The sequence below is a fragment of the Podarcis gaigeae genome (genome assembly GCF_964106915.1).
Source record: "Podarcis gaigeae genome assembly, chromosome: 4".
Taxonomy (NCBI): Eukaryota; Metazoa; Chordata; class Lepidosauria; order Squamata; family Lacertidae; genus Podarcis; species Podarcis gaigeae.
In genome coordinates, this window is record NC_139677.1 from 102,688,221 (window position 1) to 102,706,595 (window position 18,375).

Here is an 18,375-nt window from a genome sequence, read left to right on the forward strand (position 1 = left end):
GTAGGTGTTTTAGTTTGTGAACTTTGCCTTGGAAGCAGAACATGTTCCGCTTCCTGTTGAGTGTGTTCCATTGTAAATTGAGTCCCCCACTGCTATGGGAAAGTACACCTTGGTTTAAGAACACTTTGGTTTAAGAACGGACTTCTGGAACGGATTAAGTTCGTAAACCAAGGTACCACTGTACAAAAAACCAACAACAACTCCTCAGCCCAAGAGTCTTTTGCAGTTCAGCTAATAAAGCCCCCCCTTCCCTCTGGGTGGTAAGCTCAGGAGCTGCTGGATTCCTCTATTGCAGTAGAATGCTTTGCACGGTGATCTCTCTCTCTCTCTCTCTCTCTCTCTCTCTCTCTCTCTCTCTCCGAAATTTGTCTCCCTGGCTGATTAACATTTTCTTGGCCTTCCAGAAGCACAGTGGCAGATTGGAAGCATATTGTTATCTGATGGAAATAAAACTTGCTAGGCTAAAAGTAGGAACAGGGCATTTAGCTTAATCCGGAGGAGAAAGAGAGTGCTTTATTGGACCGGACAGCGAATGTTCCCCATTACTCTGCCTGATAACAGATCTCTAAATCAATCTTAAGTACGCTGCATCCCCGACAGAGCTTTAAAGCTGCAGTTTTACAGCGTGTCTGGAATTTCCCCTGCAATCGTGGAGAAAGTTATAGGCTCGTCTTTGGCCCTTTATCGCTTTATCACGATGCAGATTAGTAGTCTGGTGGCTGGTTAAAATCTGCCTGGTGTTACCAAGAAGAGCCGTTCAGTTGGAATTCTCCACAAACCTATTTTTCCCTGAGCAAATGGACGCAGGGCCATTACGAAGGAACTGGAGGAAGCCAAAGTGATTTCAGCCAAACCTCCTTCCACAGAAGCAGTGTAAGCCTGAACGTTCACATTGTCTACTACATGCCGGCCTAATTAGAAAATTTACTCTATCTATTGTTTGCAGATCCAGTTATTAATTCTGAAAAAAGCAACTTCACTAGTGATGGGATCAAGCCTAAATATACATTTCCCGGGAAATGTCTCTACCTTCTCCCATATGGGATCTTGGTAACCTGGACAGGTTCTCTGATTCTTATGTAACTAGTTCCAGAATGTAGCCAACATTTCTCTTGGAGACCCGCCCCCCCCTCTCAAGAATAGGGGTGGAGGAGAAATTTAATTCTATTTGCATCAGAAAGAACCTTCTGACAGTGAGAGTGAAATCGTCTCCCTCGGGAGGTTGTGGACTCTTCTTCTTGGGAGATTTTAAAGTAGAGGTTGGATGGCCAGCTGTCATGGATGCTGTAGCTGAGATTCCTGCATTGCAGGGGGTTGGACTAGATGACCCTTGGGGTCCCTTCCAAGTCTATGATACTATGATTTCAATGAGAAACTATGTAATTCCCAGTTCTCAGACCAATATGTGAACCGAACCACAGCCATCCTTAGAAATTTACATTTTTAAAAAAAATTCAATTACCCAACCAAATGATATGTACAATAATGCATATATTGGGTGAAATGTGCATAAAATGCATACATTCGTAAAAATAACATGGAGATGCATTATTATAGGATGCGGAAATGCTTGCAGAAAAGTGAGAATTAGGCAAAAGCACAGACAAAAATGTTAAAAAAATCCTTCCAGTAGCATCTTAGAGACCAACTAAGTTTGTTATTGGTCCATTTCATGCGGCTCAATGTGGTACCTTCCATAGTTCTAGTTACAGGTAGGTAGCCTTTTTTTTAATTTTGTTTTGACTACGGCAGACGAACACAGCTACCTACCTGTAACTAGACAAAAATGTGTTTATTAGGAGAAATCCGCCCTAAATGTTTTCTACACTAAAATGTTTTCAAATAGATTTTTTTAAAAACTCAAATCTGCAGGTTGCTGCAGAAATTAGAACTGAACTTCAGACTGGGAAAATGAGAAACTGAGAACTGAAATTGCCATTCATCCATTCCTGCTGAAGACACCCTGCAAAAGTCTGTCCTCTGCCCCTCTTTTTTCAGAGAAGAGAGAAGCAGGCATTCTCAGTGGTGCTGCCCTCCCTTCAGATGTCAAGGAGATAAAGAAGTACACAACTTTTAGAAGACATCTGAAGGCAGCCCTGTATCAGAAGGTTTTTAATGTTTGATGTTTTTATTATGTTTTTAGATATGCTGGGGAAACCCACCCAGGTGGTCGGGGTTTAATAATAACAATAACAACAACAATAATAATAACTCCTGCTTGGATGCCCATGTGAGCGGACCTCCTCAGCTCTCGTAGTTCTCCCTTCACCTTACTGCCTCTCCCCATCTCTCTGCCTCTTCTCTATGTTATAGCAGTTTAATCATGAAACTTAAAGGAACATTAGTGTGCTCTCTGGAAAACCTATCTTTTATACAAATAGAAATGGATTTCCCTCAAAATTTTCTTGGACAAATAAGAAATACATAATAACAAACACAACAGTGAACTTAGTCTCAGTACTGATTGTTGATGTGCAAGAACAAGCAAACAGTCAAATAAATGAAGCAACCAGAAGACACAATAACAGGTAAGGTATAGAGACAGCAACCTGGAAGGCCAAAGGAAGAAATGTATTCATTTTTAAGCTGAAGGCCAAAAGTGTTTGGGTATTATACCAGTCCATAATGGGCAATGAAGATCTGTGGGGAGCACTGCTCCCTGCTGTCACAAAACAAATTAAACAAACAGAAACTAGGTAATTGAGCATGAAGTTTTGGATTTTTGATTCAACTTGGAAAGGTTCTAAGGCTGCTTACTTGGGACTGTAGGAAACCTACCCCTTTTCTCTCCATTCTCTGGAACAGTTAATTCCTGCCATTTCTTTTTTCTCTCCATTATCTTCATTTCCTAGATCTCACTATCTCTCTGTCCTCACGTAGTCCAAACCCAGGTTAATTGCATTTGAGCCTTCCCCTGGTCTGTCTATGCCCCCATTTAACCTTGCCACATCACTAACACCTTCTGTGTAACTTATACAGCAACAAACAGACTCTCCATCTCTGTCTACCTCTCTCTCTAGTAGTAATATGTTAGTGCTGCAAACTGCATCCAGATTGCTTCCACACAAGACGTTAGCCACAATCGATACCCATCCTTGTCTTTTCTTTATGAAATATCACACTAAACTCACTTGGATCCAAACTGATAAACAATCTAGCTGCATTTTAAGCAGGTGATGTGTACACAGTTTAAGTATACAAGTTCTTGGTTCAGGTTGGTTCAGGTTGTGTGGGTTAGGGTAGCCTGTGTATAATCTTGTTCTTCTCCAAAACTGCATTCGGTCCTTCAAGATGCAAAGCCATATTACTTGGGATTTATTTGTTTTTGCAACTTCTCTCAAGTAATTAAGTGAGTGCAGCAACCTGTGTGGTGTGCAACAAACTCTGGAGCAAATAGCCCAAAGATTCATGCCTACATGGGGAAACATGGGTGCCTGTGTAATGTGTGAACCAAGACATGTGTAGGCTTCATAACTTGGGTATGCAGAGACGAGCAGGGCTTCTAGATGGGCAAATAAACACAAGCTTACTTCCGATGAACTGTTTCAGAGTGTAGTCTTTCAGTTCTTTTTCTTTACTTTTTTCAGGTAGGAAGTCGTTGTTTTGAGCTTCTGAAGGGCTGTTCTGGGGCGACTCTTCCTAGAAATGGGCAGGTGACATTGTATTAGACATGAACACAAGGCTATGAGTCAGTGTGGTCAGAGCGTCAGACTAGAATCTGGAAGAGCAGCTTTCGAATCCCCGCTTGGCCATAAAGCTCACAGGTGGCCTTGGACCCAGCTACTGCCCCTCAGCCTAAACACAGGGACTTTGTGGGGATTAAATGAGTAGGGGGATAAACCATGTATGCCACCTTGAGCTCCTTGGAGAAAATGGGGTGTGTGTGTAATATACCAGTAAATGCAATAAATAAAGAAACAGTAATATTCCTGAGAAACTTCTGGATCAGTCCACCAAAGCGAGAATCCTGCACAAAAGACCAGGAGTCCTTAAAGCTGGGCTTTGGTCTCTCCATAGTCCACTTTGTCAATCTCACTCCCAAACTCAGATGAACTCAACCTCACTTTTTATCCCCCCCCCCCCGCTTCAGTCAGAATTGCATCCTACTGCTGTTTCCCTTTTTGCACATCCACTGCCCCACTTGCAGATGTAAAGGAGAGGTAGAGTTGCTGTGTCATCAGCACATTGCTGACAACATACTCCAAAGCTCTGAAAGACCCCACCTAGTGGTTTTATGTAGATGTTAAACCTCCTAGGGGATAAAATTGAGGCCTGAAGAACTCAAGACTGAAGGCTCTGTGGAGCTGAAGAGCACTCCCCAAGCATCACCCTCTGGAAGCAAGCATCCAAGCAGGACTGGAACCACAAAGCAGCGCCGCCGCCAACCCAACTCAGGACAGCTACTCCAGAAGGATATCATGTTTGATAGTATCAAAAGTTGCTAAGAGGTCAAGTAGAATTAACAGGGTAGAATTCCCCATGTCTCCCTCCCAACAGTGGTCATCATATAGAATGACCAAAGCAGTTTCTGTGCTAAAACTGGGCCTAAGCCCCAATTGAAATGGATCTAGAAAATCTGTTTCCTCCACCTGGTCCATAACCACCTGCTTAATAACCTGGCCCAAGAAAGGGAGATTGAAATCCGAAGACTCAGTGAGGTCACTAACATAAAACATCTTTTTATCACTCTGCTGCTTTTGTAATCTTGTTCTCCTCAAATCCGCTATTTTGCCAAGAAAAAGGCTAGAAGAGGGTTTTGTCCTTCTCTTTGTTAAGGCTATTGGATCTCCTCTGTGGACTTTGTTACAGTGGACGGCCCTGTCCCCGAGATTCCCTAGGGGCAAATCAATTTGACTCTGTGCAAATAGCATGGCATAAAATCAAATGGATGCAGCAAAGTCAGCACTCCACTTAAAGGCAGAAAAGATCCATTTAAATATCCTTCCGTGGAGGGGTTAATGCCTGCGTTGTCTTTCTGGTGAAGTGACATTTAGCTGGCCTGGCTCTCAGCTTCATGGCACTTAGTAGCTGAATGCTGAATCTGGCTGGTACAAGTACAGTTGGTTTACTATGAAAGCTAAAACACTCATTAAACGGAAGTGTGTGTATATGTATAAACCCTGACGATGGCTTGTTCTGGGAAGCAGCGTCAGGAGGAAGAGACTTGGAGAAGCAGCAGGTGAGAATGCTTAACCCCCCACTCCTGAAATCACTTCTTTCCTCTACTGCTGCTCACCCCAACCTCTACAATATGGTTACCAGACATCCCTGTCTCCCAGGGACAGTCCCGGATTTACAAATCTGTCCCTGGCCAAAATCTGTCCCCGGAATGTCCCTGGATTTCATTTAACGTCCCTGGATTTATATTTTAAGTGTTGTAGATTTATTAGTAGGCAATGAATGTTGCATGATTGGTCAACGGCACAAGACACACCATATGGGGACTTCTGGCGAGGCAAAATGGCAGGCGCCACAGCAGCAAACTGCTCCTGAAGCCAGCCAGAGCCAACTGTGCTACCAGGCTGGCTCTGGGCTGCTGAGACTGCCGCAGCTGCTGCCAAGGGGGAACCGCTGGACACCCCCCCACGACCCAAATCAAGCCGGGTGTGAAAGCGCCCAGCCACCTGGCTGACAGCCCAGTGGCGCTCTGGGGGCCGGGAAAACCCTGGAGCCAATGCAGGGAGAAGGAGGAGAGGAGAAGAAGAAGGAAGAGAGAGAAAGAGGAAGGAGAAAAAAGAGGGAGCCCCGACCTTGCCGCGCTGCTGTTGCCGCCGCTAAGGAGGAGAGGTAGGAGAGCACCAGGAGGGCAAGGACATGTGGTTGAGCCCAGGCCCGACCCGAGCCTACTCCAGGGTGGCTAGCGCCCCAAGAGAGCAAACGGGGCCCAGAGGAAGGCTGCGCAACAGAGGAGACCACAGAAGAGATTACTTCTTCTCCCCCCCCTTTCTTTCTCTCTTTTTAAAAAAAGTGTCCCTGGATTCTTTGGGGGGAAATCTGGTAACCTTACCCTACAAAGGCTTGTGAGGGTAAACATGTCTGGAATGCAGTTAGGGAAAGCAGTTGCATCAGAAAACCAGAGGGGCAGGGAAGGGTTAAGCATCTGTCTCCCCCTACCACTGCCTCAGCTTCAGTTTGACCCCTCCTCACGAGGAGGAAACCATGACCGTCACACAGGACATTCTCTTGGGGCTTCTTGCATCATGATGAAACTTTGCAGGCCACTTGGGCTGAGGCTTCCACTGAGAAATGCAGGTGGAGCGGAGGCAGGAAAAAAGCAATTACCCAGCTTGGGAAGTGGCCAGGACATCAAAACTTATCACTGCTGCTCTTACAGCGCATGCCAAGGGATTGTTAACAATCAGGAGCATCCAGGGTCTCAGCTTTATGTCTCACTGGAAAAAGAGCAATTCATTTCAAAGCGCTGCTTCTCCTCCACGCTTCTTGCAGCAAACTGTTTGCCAGTGATCACTCCGCAGAGCTCACAAAAGTAAGCATTTCTGCCTCAGCAGAAGATTGTGTTTGCTTGAGCTGATCTTTTGGAGAAACTGGTCATAATCAAGGGGGAAGCAACTTAGCAAACAAATGAGACTTCTATGCCACCCTTCACAGCCCATCTTCACCTTCTCTAAGAATCAGATATATATCTGTGACTCATCACCTTTCTTTCTTTGTTTCAGTGTTCTATTTCCTGGTGTTCTCTCACTAGAGCTGGCCCTTAAAAAAGGTAAAGGTAAAGGACCCCTGACAGTTAAGTCCAGTCGCAGACGACTCTGGGGTTGCGGCGCTCATCTCGCTTTACAGGTCGAGGAAGCTGGCGTTTGTCCACAGTTTTTCCGGGTCATGCAGCCAGCATGACTCAGCTGCTTCTAGCGCAACGGAACACGGAAACCAGAGCAGCCCATGGAAACGCCGTTTACCTTCCCACTTTCAAACTGCTAGGTTGGCAGGAGCTGGGACCGAGCAATGGGAGTTCACCCCATCACAGGGATTCAAACCGCCGACCTTCTGATTGGCAAGCCCAAGAGGCTCAGTGGTTTAGACCACTGCGCCACCCACGTCCCTAGGGCTGGCCCTACCATTAGCCAAAGTGGGGTGGCCGCCTCAGGTGGCAGATTCTGAAGGCCAGGGAGTGAACAGAACTGATGTGCCTGCTCTGTGCTCCCTAAGCTAGTCTGCTGCCCTCAAGTGTAGAGGAGGACACTATTTGCCAGTGATGAAGTAACATTCAATGACTGGTCTTCTGTACGTCGTTTGTGGACGCACCATTTTCACCTTCACTTTAAGCAGCAAAAAGGTTTGGGCCTTCCTTGTCTCTCACACAGGACACAAAGATAGAAGCTCAGCCATCCTTCTGCCACATGGCCAGCACACTTTGTCATGAGACTCGCACCCGCTTCCACTTTCACGACTTGAAGTTTGACAGTGCACCTACTCATGATTGGCTTGTCTGGGCTTCCTGTTTCCTGTGTGCCAGGGGATGGACACCGTGGAGCGAGACACACGGAGATAATCAGAAAATGATGGCGGAATTGCATTTTCTGGTTTGATTGGAATAGGGACCTTGCTCTCACCCGCAGTTTGCCTGGCGGTCTGGCACACTCTTCCTCATGGAATGTGAGGGAAAGAAAGGCACTGGGTGCATGGAGTACTCTGGCTGCTGCGACGCCCCCCCCTCCTGATCCATTTCCTGGAAGCACAGGTTATCCTGCTAATTGGGTTTGTTTAATTGGAATAAACTACAGGCACCTTCTAGAGATGGTGAGATAAGAAACTGTGAAAATGAACCCAGCTACAAGGATTTAAAAGGTTTAGATTGAGAGGGGATTTCATTCAGTGAAAGAGACATTGCGGGGCGGGGAGCCCACGCTTTGCTTATATCAAAGTTTTTCTCTACATTTATGATATGGCAACCCTTCCCTGAATGCAGGGTTGTTGTTTTAAAAAATATCTGTACAAGTGTGGAAGGAATAAATTGGAATATAAATAAGGAATTTAACAAAACTGGAACTGCACATGTGTGAGAGAAAGGAACTGAGAGAGAAGGGAGGGGGGAAACGCTATGCTTCGAAAATATGGAGCAAAGTCCTCTCTAACCTCCTTTATCCACAAAGGAATGTGTTTGAGATAAGGACAATTGGCCATAAATCAGCAGCAGGGAAGAAAGGAGTCTACCAGCTGCGGGAATAGAAGCTTTTGGATTAACTATTTGCAGTCTGAATTCAGACTGTTCTTCCTAGGCTGGAAAAATGGTGAAGATGGCTTGGCAAAGTGATGCAGTGACTTTTGGAAACTGAGATAACTGCTTCTCCCGAGACATGACAGGAACCATCAACAGTTGTAGTAATGAAGGATATAACACCATATATTGACGGGAAAACATTTTTTTTAAAAAAAAAAATATGAATGGCTTGTCTGAATGCTTGAATGCTTGTCCGTGTCTTGATTCTTCATTCTTCCTGCTTCCCAAACCTGCGCAAATCCACCCACCCACCCAATCCACTTTTGTGAAACATGGTCAGTGTGTTAAAAATGTAGAAAATACATAAATGTGCAAAGTCATCATTTATGAGTGTGCTGCTTTCTTTTCCACTTCTGCTGCTTCCCTGAATGCCCAGATGTGAGTCATGGTTGGCTACCATCAAAGGGCTCTGCCTTCGTGCCTCGCCTGGCCAGTTCTTCAGTTCCTGCTCCCATTATTCCTGTGAGTTGGTAACAGTTCATGCCCAGTCTACCCTGCTGTCAGTCCCAGCCTGGGCCTGACACGACCTTCACTGTGTGCTCCAACTGTGACAAGTTCTGTCTCCCGTTCGATGCTCAAGTAGCACCTTGAATGTAAAAGGTCTGGCTGGGGGCCAGAAGCTCAGCAGCTGGACAGTCCTGCTCTAGCTAGCTCTCCTCCTCCACTGGCAACCAAATCACAAAGAGTCCTGCATGTGGTTGAGCAACGAGCCAAACAGGCCCCAAAAGGGATCCTTCCTCCTCGTCACAGTCTACAGCTGCTTTGGAGGAGTCTAGAGTGAGGGGGTTAGCGAGAAAAGGAGAGGCCAGGTGCCAGTTCCACCAATGTCTTCAACAAGAGGAAACTAGCCTAGATGAACTCTGTTGCGTTTTTACTTTTGTGGATAAAAAGTTAATTGCACTTTGCATCTCAAGTGCTTTTCCTGACCTATGGATGAACCTGCCTTCTCCTGACAGCCCCTTGACAGACATTCACTTGTCCACTAGGAGGTGGGATCTGCTCTTTCCCAGGAGCCAAGAACGTTCCTGAGCATTCACTGACACATTGGGCCTGTTCATCCAGACATGACAGCTGTAAACCCAAGATGGAGAGCACACAAGTAAACAGAGCAAAACATCCTGATGTGTACCATGCCATATCTAACTTTGCCCTTTCTCCAAGGTACTCAGATGGCATACGCGGGGTTTCACTCTCTCTTTATGTCCACAACCCTGTGGGATAAAAAGGTTAGACTGAGACAGGGCTTGGCCCTAGAGCACCAAGGTTGTTTTACAGCAGGGCACAAATCTGGATTCAGATCTCTCTGGTCCAAGCCCAGCACCCTACCCACTAAGCCGAAGTGGCTCATGCGCCAGTGTTTTGAATTGCCTTACTTTCCATTTCAAGAGGAAAGAGATCGTGCCTTGAGAATAGCTATTCTCAAGCGTGTCCTTACCTCTCTAGGCAGCTCTTTTGGAAAGAAGAAATAAGGTATTGAAGCAATGGCGACCACGCTGGCGGAAATTATGAAACCGAGCCACCAGGCTCCAACCCATCGTGGATCTTTGCTATTAATGTGAATGTCCGCTGAAACACAAAGCACATGGAAGAGCTCAAAGATACGCTGGTGCTTTGGTGGCTGATAGCACAACTCTCAGAGGCCTCAACAGCTGCCTACCCCTTTTGCGAGGAACATAGACTCAGGCTCATCCAGATTTGCTTTTACACCACCTTTTAAGGCATAAAAAGGCTGAAATAGATCTGTGGCATCTGCCCGTGTCTGTTCTGGAAGTGGCACAGGTGGAAGCTGCAGATCCATCCTGGCCTTTTTCTTCCGCCTGCATCTCTGTTGTATGGCTCTGTCTCCATCTCACCACTCACCACATTTTGCTGACACCTGGTGAGTGACATCTCATTCTCTAGAACAGGAAGATGAAGAAAATTTAATCTGTTTTGGTCAATTTGGGTTAGCTCATTATCTGTTTAAAGATAAAGAACATGAAAACTGACTGTATCACTACAGCAACACCTGGTATCACTACAGCAAAATAATATTTTGTTGTCTAATTTTAAAGTTGGTATTTTTCAGGGAAAGTTTAGTTGTTAATTTAAAAACCAGTGCTTAGCTAAGTTTTAGTTTCTTTTGTTTGTTTGGTGAATAAAAATAATATCCTTTATGATTATGAATATCAGTTCAATATTTTTTTCCCTTTTAGAGGGAATCAAATCCCTGGTGAAATGTGCTATGCATGTCTATGGGGTCAGGGCACAAATATCTTCATTTTAAACTGTGTTTGACATCCTATAATCCTGCACATCTTGTAGTGGCTTTCCGTGAAGGACGTCATTTGCTCAGTGAGCCCTGGTTCTTTTAAATCCATCTCCTACACTAGCAGATTCCATTTGCTCGCCTGTCTTTGTGTACATTTGTTTCTATGAAATCTGAACCCTGGTGGCTTAGGACTGAAGTCATAAACCTCCACTCTGAGACACAGGAAGGTCAGTAGTGCTGACTTCAGCTAAGTACACATTCACTTACGGACTCATTGTTAAAACCGTGTTTATGGAAGACAATCTTACTCGGCTACGAGTGATCGCCAAAGAAGAAGAACACAATTACCAGACATAGTTATAGACATCAGAGCAGAAGCACAAATTCTGGCCCACACTTCCTTCCTTCCGTGTCTGCGAGATTTACTCACTCACAAAGATGCTCACACAGAACATTTGTTAACTCACCTGCGGGAATTTTATCGATGTCAACAAAATAGCGCAACGTAGCTGCCCCCACGATGAATGCTAATGCAGGACCCACTGTAGTCGCAGCAAAGAGGATTCCTGTAAAAAAGGAAACAGAACTTCTGCTCAAGTAGCAAGCCCACTAAGCATCTTTCAAAATTTGTCCCAACGAGTTTATTTAACATTTACTGTATATACTGCCCTGATTGTGGTAAAATCTATAAACTGTTTATCCTCTGAGTGGAGCTGGAATAATGAGGTGGATTCACACAACTCACTCTTTTCCAGGGGATTTCCAACCCTAGTTGAGATTCGGTTTGGGTATGTATGCATCATCCCAGTCTTGTGAATGGTTCAGTGTATGTGCAGATGCATATCCAGGTCAGTGGCAAGTCCATGCCATGTTTTAAATTTTCCAGACAGAGGCTGCTGTACCCCCACCCAACCAAATGGTGGCAAATTCCTGCCCTGGCTGACTAAAAAGATAAATTTAGTATGGTGGTGGTGGTGGTGGGAAGCTTCCTGCTAAGTAAAGGCCTGGTGGTAAAAAGAAAAAATCACAAAAACAGTCAGCATCTACTCAAGGAAAGGAGATCACCTAGAAAAAGCCACACACACATACCACCATTGCCTGGGGATAAGGGTCCATTTCAACCCAAAAAGTAAACTGTAAAGCCAGCCTCCTGACAGGCCTCTTGCAGCCTCATGTTCAACTGTAGCACCCACTACAAGGTTCATTTCCTGCCAGCTGTTTTATTTTATGATTAAATTTATTTTATGCTTTGACTGCTGGTTTTGTAAATCATTTTGCGGGGGCTGCGACAGGGGAGCAATTTTTGTTGGGACTGCAACAGAGAAGAAAAAGTTTAACTCCTTACTCACTGCAGGCCTGATGAAAATCCCTCCTCCCAGCTATTAACATTAACATCATTAACATTAACACATCTAGTTTGGCCTTTGGGTTCCTCCACACTTCCAGTTGTCCCGTGCTTTCAGTTTCCCCCTTGATCCACTCCATTCGCAGGGAAAACCAGCTCTTTAGAGCTCAACTGGAGCAAACATCCATCTGGGGAAAACTCAAATTGCCATTTGCTCTGACTGAGTGTTGGAAAGCGGTTTTCCCCAGGGAAAAACAGCAGGACAAGAGGATTAGTGGATAAGCCTCTTGTTTGTGGTCCATCCATACAATCTGTTTGGGAACCACTGCTTTATCTCTTCTTTCCTTGGCTCAGGGCCCCCCTTCATCCATTCTCAGGTGCGTTGCAGGTCACAACTCAAGACAAGATGCCTATATGGTATAAGGCACTAGCCTGGGCAGCTAGCCTTTGTTTCTAGCATCTTACCTATATAGAGAGGGGAGTTGCTCTTACTGGCAAAATCATCAATGTATGAGATGCCAAAGGGCTGGATGGGGACCCCGCCAATCCCCAGCAGGGTCTGCCCAAGTAAGAGCAGCATCACAACCACTTGGGTTTCTTTCTTTTCGGATTTAGTGCATACTTCTGTCTCATTCCGGTTTGGGAGGCATATGTCTGAAGTGGTACTTTCAGAACCTGTAGAGGCAAAAGGAGATGCTATCAAGCTGCCACACCCATCTATTGTTTTACTGCTGGGTGAAACTCCCTTTGGAACTGGGCACAGCAAACAGAGCTTTTGAGCAGCAGCAGCAGCAGCAGCAGCAGCAGCAGCAACACAAAGCTGGTTTCTGTTCTCTTACCATCTTCTCTTACCCGTCCCTACCCAGCTTCTATATGGAAGGATGCTACAGCAGCACACAGTCGCGCAAGGAGGAGCATTCTGATAGGTGGCTTATGACCAGGTTACTTCAGAAACTGCCAAGTCTTTGAGACTGGCCCTGAAGGCCCTGAAGTGGTGGACTTTTGGGTCTCAAATACAGTGACACCTTGTGCCGGCACCAAAATTCTGCCTAGAGCTGTGTCTCATTCAGCTGCAGTCTCCACATCCAGTTCTGGTACAGCAGGCTTGTTGAAGGTTTGGTGGAGGCAGTGATGGCCACCAGCTTGGATGACTTGAAAAGAGGGTTAGACAGATTCATGGAGGAGGGAGCTATTGATGACTACTAGCCCTTGTGGCTGTGCACTGCCTCCACCAGTTGCTTGGAAATGATAGGAGGGGAGAGGGCTCTTGTGTTCGAATCCTGCCTGCAGGTTTCCCACAATGGGCATCTGGGCGGTCACTGTGAGAACAGGATGCTGGACTCGAGGGGCCACTGGCCTGATCCAGCAGATTCTTCCCATGTTCTTATCAATCATGGACCGGGAGAGAAGGGAAAACCCACTCTCATCACTGTCTCATGCTATTCGTTTAATGGAATGTGCACTGAGAGCCTCATTATTGCCCCACCCCATCAGACTAGCTGAAATTGGCAATAGAGTCTAACGTAGCTTCCTGTATGGCTTTGGAAGAGAATTTATTGCCAAAATGTTTTTTGTGTGTTTTTAAATGTATTAGTTTATTGGTAACAATGAATTTAAGTTTATGTTGTACAGCTGTAAGTATAATAAAACGTAATTGAAAAACTAAATAAAATAAAAAAAATGGAATTGGGTGTGTGTCAGTGTCTAACTCTTGGCTTGATCGTCTGTGGTTTTCTAATGCAAAATGAAAGTAGTTTCCCCCCTCAATTCCAAATTTCCATACTGAAAAGCTACCCAAGGAGATTTGGGTAGAGACTGTGAGGAGATATGTTAGCCATCTTCAAATATCTCAAGGGCTGTCTCACGGATGATGGAACAAGCTTGTTTTCTCCTGCTCTGAAGAACAGGACTCGAACCCATGGCTTCAAGTTACAAGAAAGGAGATTCCAACAAAACACCAGGAAGAACTATCTGACAAAATAAAAAATTGTCCAGTAGCACCTTAGAGACCCACTAGGTTTGTTCTGGGTATAAGCTTTTGTTCTGGGTATAAGAACAAACTTAGTGGGTCTCTAAGGTGCTACTGGACAATTTTTTAATTTATTTCTACTGCGTCAGACCAGCACGGCTACCTACCTCAACTATCTGACAGTAAGAGTTTTTCGACAAGGGAATGCTCTCCCTCGGGAGGTGGTGATTTTAAGCAGAGGTTGGATGGCCATCTGTCATGGATGCTTTAGTTGAGATTCCTGCATTGCAGGGGGGTTGGACTAGATGACCCTTGGGGTCCTTTCCAACTCTACGTTTCTATGATTCTATGAATCAACAGTTTCCCCAATTCCAACTGCAAACCTTTGTGGTGAAAAGGTCCCCAAGGAGATCATACATAGGAAGTCCTTACCAGTAACGGAGCGATCATATTCGTAGGGTCCCGAGATAAAGTGAGGAAGTGACATGACCAGACCAGCAATGGAGACGAGGACAGCCCCATAGCCAATGAAGCGGGGCCTGTGGACTCTGCAGCCCATGTAACTCACAAAGATGATCAGCAGCGTGTTTCCCACCTGGGTAGTGAAATGAAAGGTTGAGATGCTTCTTAGGACGTTGGGGAAGCCACATCCTTATGAAAGGATAAAAGCAGGGTAGGAAAGACGGACAAGGAGCAAAGGTGGTACCTCGTTGAAGGAGACTACGGTGCCAGCCATCTGGCTGGACAGCCCAAAGCGCTTCTCGATTGTGGAAATGGAGCTTTTCACAAGGCTAGACGTCATCAGCTGAGAGAACTGCAGAAACCCCTGGCAAAAAACGAAGAACTGCAGAAGGAGAGAAAAAGAATGAACAAAAATCAAAATGGAACCTGAGAAACCTGAGGCTGTTCTGCCGCACTGGGATTAACGAGTCCTGACTCGCTCCTTACTAGGTAGTCTGTGCAGGGCACACAGCAGCTGCTCTCCAACCCACCTGCCAAGTCTCTGCCTCCTTTCCCTTCCCTGTCACAAATACCTGTAGTCCGAAACCCCAGTTCTAACTATCATGTTTTGTGATGTATCTGTGCAGAGTTAAAACTGTGGGATAACCAGTCTCAAATAACCAAAATGCTTAGGTCTAATTAATGCATGAAGGGGTTAATACTGTACACTGTCCTGCCTGGCTTAGCTATATCCACTCCCCTCACTTTGGGATGAAATGATTAATCAAGCTTTTGTTCCAGAGAAGCTCAATGTGTGAGGAGGTCTCAGCTAGTTGCTGCAGCTCAGACTGCATGGCTCTTATAAGCCAGTCTTGAGTTCCTGTGCCAATAATTTAGGAACTTTCACCACTTTGGAAATATGCCAAGTTTTACTGCCTGTGCAACTTTTTCTGAATGCTGTATGGAAAAGCACAAGAATATGACCTTCGGAGGGTTTGTAAGTAAACCATTTTTAACTTACCAAAGGTGTGGCCTTTTTCTGTGCTCAGGGAAAAGGGAAGTTTTGGAACTCACAAGGGCATATTTTAAAAGGTCTTCCATCCTACATTTCCACACTTCATTTTGCTGCGTGCTTTGTGATTTAAAATCTCTGTTTGGGTTCTCTGACCAAAGAGTAATTTTATTTCGGCACTGCATGTGGGTTGGGCTAGTTGACCCTTGCAGTCTATCCCAACTCTACAATTCTATGACTAATATGGCTCTTAGTATGAGGCAAAATAGAGGGATTGGGAGCTCAAGGAATGAGTACGGTTTTTGTTTCTTGTTTTTTGCCACTAACAGTGTGTGCAAATGCACAAAAAACAGACTGCTTGTGAGCAATAAATACAAGATGGGAACCTGCATGTGTGATAGTCACACTAATGTTACATATTGACGCTGCCTTTCAAATTGGTGGTGCTTTTCTGCTGTCACACACCAAGTCTCAACAATCAAGGGTGGCTCCCTACAAACATCACTTTAGATACCCTCTTAAAGTTAGAAGATGATTTGACACAGACCTGTGTGCATGGCTTTTAAAAAAAATGATCAGAGGTGTTTTAATTTCATGCCACTTATTCTTGTGGGCTTTTAAACTGTTGCGAGCCACTAATCTGGAAGACTTAAAAACAGCCAGGTTATCGAACACTCAATTAAGTGCCATAATCATTAGATTTGTTTTGTTGCAACTTGAAATAATGGCAGGATGTGTGTGTGTCATTAACAAGGAACCATAATCGACTGGGGGAACCCCCATATGGTGACTTGAGTGGGGCTGCACAAAGGCCTCATCCTCAGCATGGGGAGGGTCCCACCAGAATGATCTACTCAGTGGTGGGCCCAGGTGTCTGGCAATTCCCTGATGGTGACTGAGTCAGCAGGGTGGGATGTGAGATAGCAGCCAGCAGTGGCACTGCCCGAGAGTAGGATCCTTGCCCTATGCCATACACACCTCTACTATCATTATAATAAATGAAAATGGTGCCAGACTGAAATATCCCTGAACATATAGGGAAACAATATCTGGGATACAGCAATGTCTGTATCCCAGACACAAGGAGGGCAATTAAGGTCAAAACAAATTGAGACACCTTCCAAGAAACGTGAACCCCTTTCTTTAACTATATTAATGACCAAAATCAAGACCTTCTTATACCAAACGCTGGATATTCTCAGCGGAGAGGTGATGTTAAGTAATATGTTTGAATGTTGAATGTGCAAGTGTATGTTTAGGGACAATGGATAAAACAAACACCATTAGCTATACTGCTGGATAAGTGTTCAATGGTTATTGTATTTGAATAAAAACCAATAAAAATTGTTTAAAAAGAAAATGGTGGCCATGTTTAACCCATTCCTTATCTCAGTGCGTTCATTGCTCACTCGCTGCACATGGCGCAAAATGTGGAAAGCTTTGAATACCAAGTGGAAACTAATTATAACCACTGCAAACTGAATAACATTTTCTCCACAGTTCGCCCCCACACCCCAGTTTAAAGAAAAGGGGAAGCGGGGAGCCAACCCCGGGGTGTTTTACATTTTTACACATGCAACGAACATCTATTTTTAAAAGTCCACTATCTTGGAAGCAGCAGCTTCCAACCTGCTTGGAATGTTTCTGCTCACAAAGGCAAAGATAAGAGTTCCTGGGGTTGCAGCCAGCTTGCCGGAACAGCCAAGCTTCCTCTCTGACACAGGAAAGGGTCAGGTGGGCAGATGGCTTTGAAGTGCCTAGAAGCAAGTTCTGGATTCAAGTGCAAGAGAGGCACTGAAGGTCAAGTGAGCCAGCAGGTAACAGATGTGCTCTGAGAGCTCAGGCACAAAAAGGCCACAGCATGAGCTGCTTATTCTCATTTTGAGCTCTTCTGGAAGTTTGAGAAGAAACTTAAAACATGTCATGTGAAGCTGCCTCATGCTGCACCAGACTGATGTTTTGGCTTGTCTTCCCCCAAGCTGGTACCCTCCAGTTGTTCTGTACTTACAACTCCCACCACCCCCAGCCAGCTTGGCTGTGCTTTCATCAGTCATAGCACCATGCAGATGTGCCGGTTGGGTTTGACAGATGTAGTGCAAAACCTCTGGAGGGCACCTGCTTGGGGAAAGCCGACTAAACCCAATATTGCTTTCTCTGACTGAAAGCAGCTTTCCAGGGGCCCCAGCAGGAATCCTTTCCAGTCCTGCCTCCTGAAATCCTTTCAAGCCTGCAATTCTGGGGACTGGTCACCAAACCAGTCGTGAAGTTAAATGTGCTGTTTGAAATTGTGTGCATCATTTAAAAATGTTTTTAAAAACACAAAACTATAACCAGCAGACATCCTGCAGAAGGGGGTTGGTTAACCTTGCCCTGGCTTGCTATGTTTCTAATGAAAATCACATTATTATTTTTTTAAAAAATAAATTAAATTAAATTTTACATAATGTATTTCCATTTAAACATATCAATCACCTTTATATTTAGGATTCTCAGAATCCCTTGACTTCCCTTCACCCTTTGCTGGTTTCCATTGTGCATCCCTTTTTATTCAGCTTATCCTTTCTAAAACATTTGCAGGATTAGAACAATACAGCCCTTCAAAGCTGCCATTTGGAAGCACCCACTGGCAGAAAGGAAACTGCACTTCAGTGTACTTTTCTTCCTTGGAGCTCTGATCGGGCAGAAGGGATTAATCTGGCTCCTGGTACTTACTTTGATAGTGAAAAATGAGCCTGCATGAGATATTCGTTTGAAGAGACGACTGCTCCCTTCGTCTGGCATTTTTTAAATGTGTGCTTTGTGTCTCTGCAAAAGAGAAATCAGGCTGTTAAAAGTCGTACCTAAGTTTCTCCACCTGGTTTAGCACAGCATGACATTGTTCAGAGGGAGACTGTAAGCATCAACAGGACTCATGGGCAATCACAACAAACATATTTGTCAATAAGAACGAGCCCATTAATTGCTGGGGGTTATGGGGTGCTTTAGGGACGTGGGTGGCACTGTGGGTTAAATCACAGAGCCTAGGGCTTGCCAATCAGAATGTCAGCAGTTCGAATCCCCGCAATGGGGTGAGCTCCCGTTCCTCGGTTCCAGCTCCTGCCAACCTAGCAGTTCAAAA

At 45.0% G+C, this 18,375-nt stretch overlaps 1 protein-coding gene across 7 annotated transcripts in view; it reads right to left on the minus strand.

Moving 5' to 3' along the window:
* Positions 1 to 18,375, minus strand: part of SLCO2B1 (solute carrier organic anion transporter family member 2B1) — a 74,554-nt gene that overhangs the window by 12,041 nt on the left and 44,138 nt on the right. For all 7 annotated transcript variants that reach the window (XM_083736724.1, XM_083736725.1, XM_083736726.1 and 4 more), the window contains 7 exons: positions 17,970 to 18,062; positions 14,511 to 14,648; positions 14,237 to 14,399; positions 12,301 to 12,510; positions 10,958 to 11,056; positions 9,675 to 9,805; positions 3,531 to 3,639 (listed from right to left, as the gene is read on the minus strand). In XM_083736724.1, coding sequence (XP_083592850.1) covers positions 3,531 to 3,639; positions 9,675 to 9,805; positions 10,958 to 11,056; positions 12,301 to 12,510; positions 14,237 to 14,399; positions 14,511 to 14,648; positions 17,970 to 18,038 — 919 coding nt within the window. In that variant the 5' untranslated portion in view covers positions 18,039 to 18,062. The remainder of the gene's footprint in view (positions 1 to 3,530; positions 3,640 to 9,674; positions 9,806 to 10,957; positions 11,057 to 12,300; positions 12,511 to 14,236; positions 14,400 to 14,510; positions 14,649 to 17,969; positions 18,063 to 18,375) is intronic.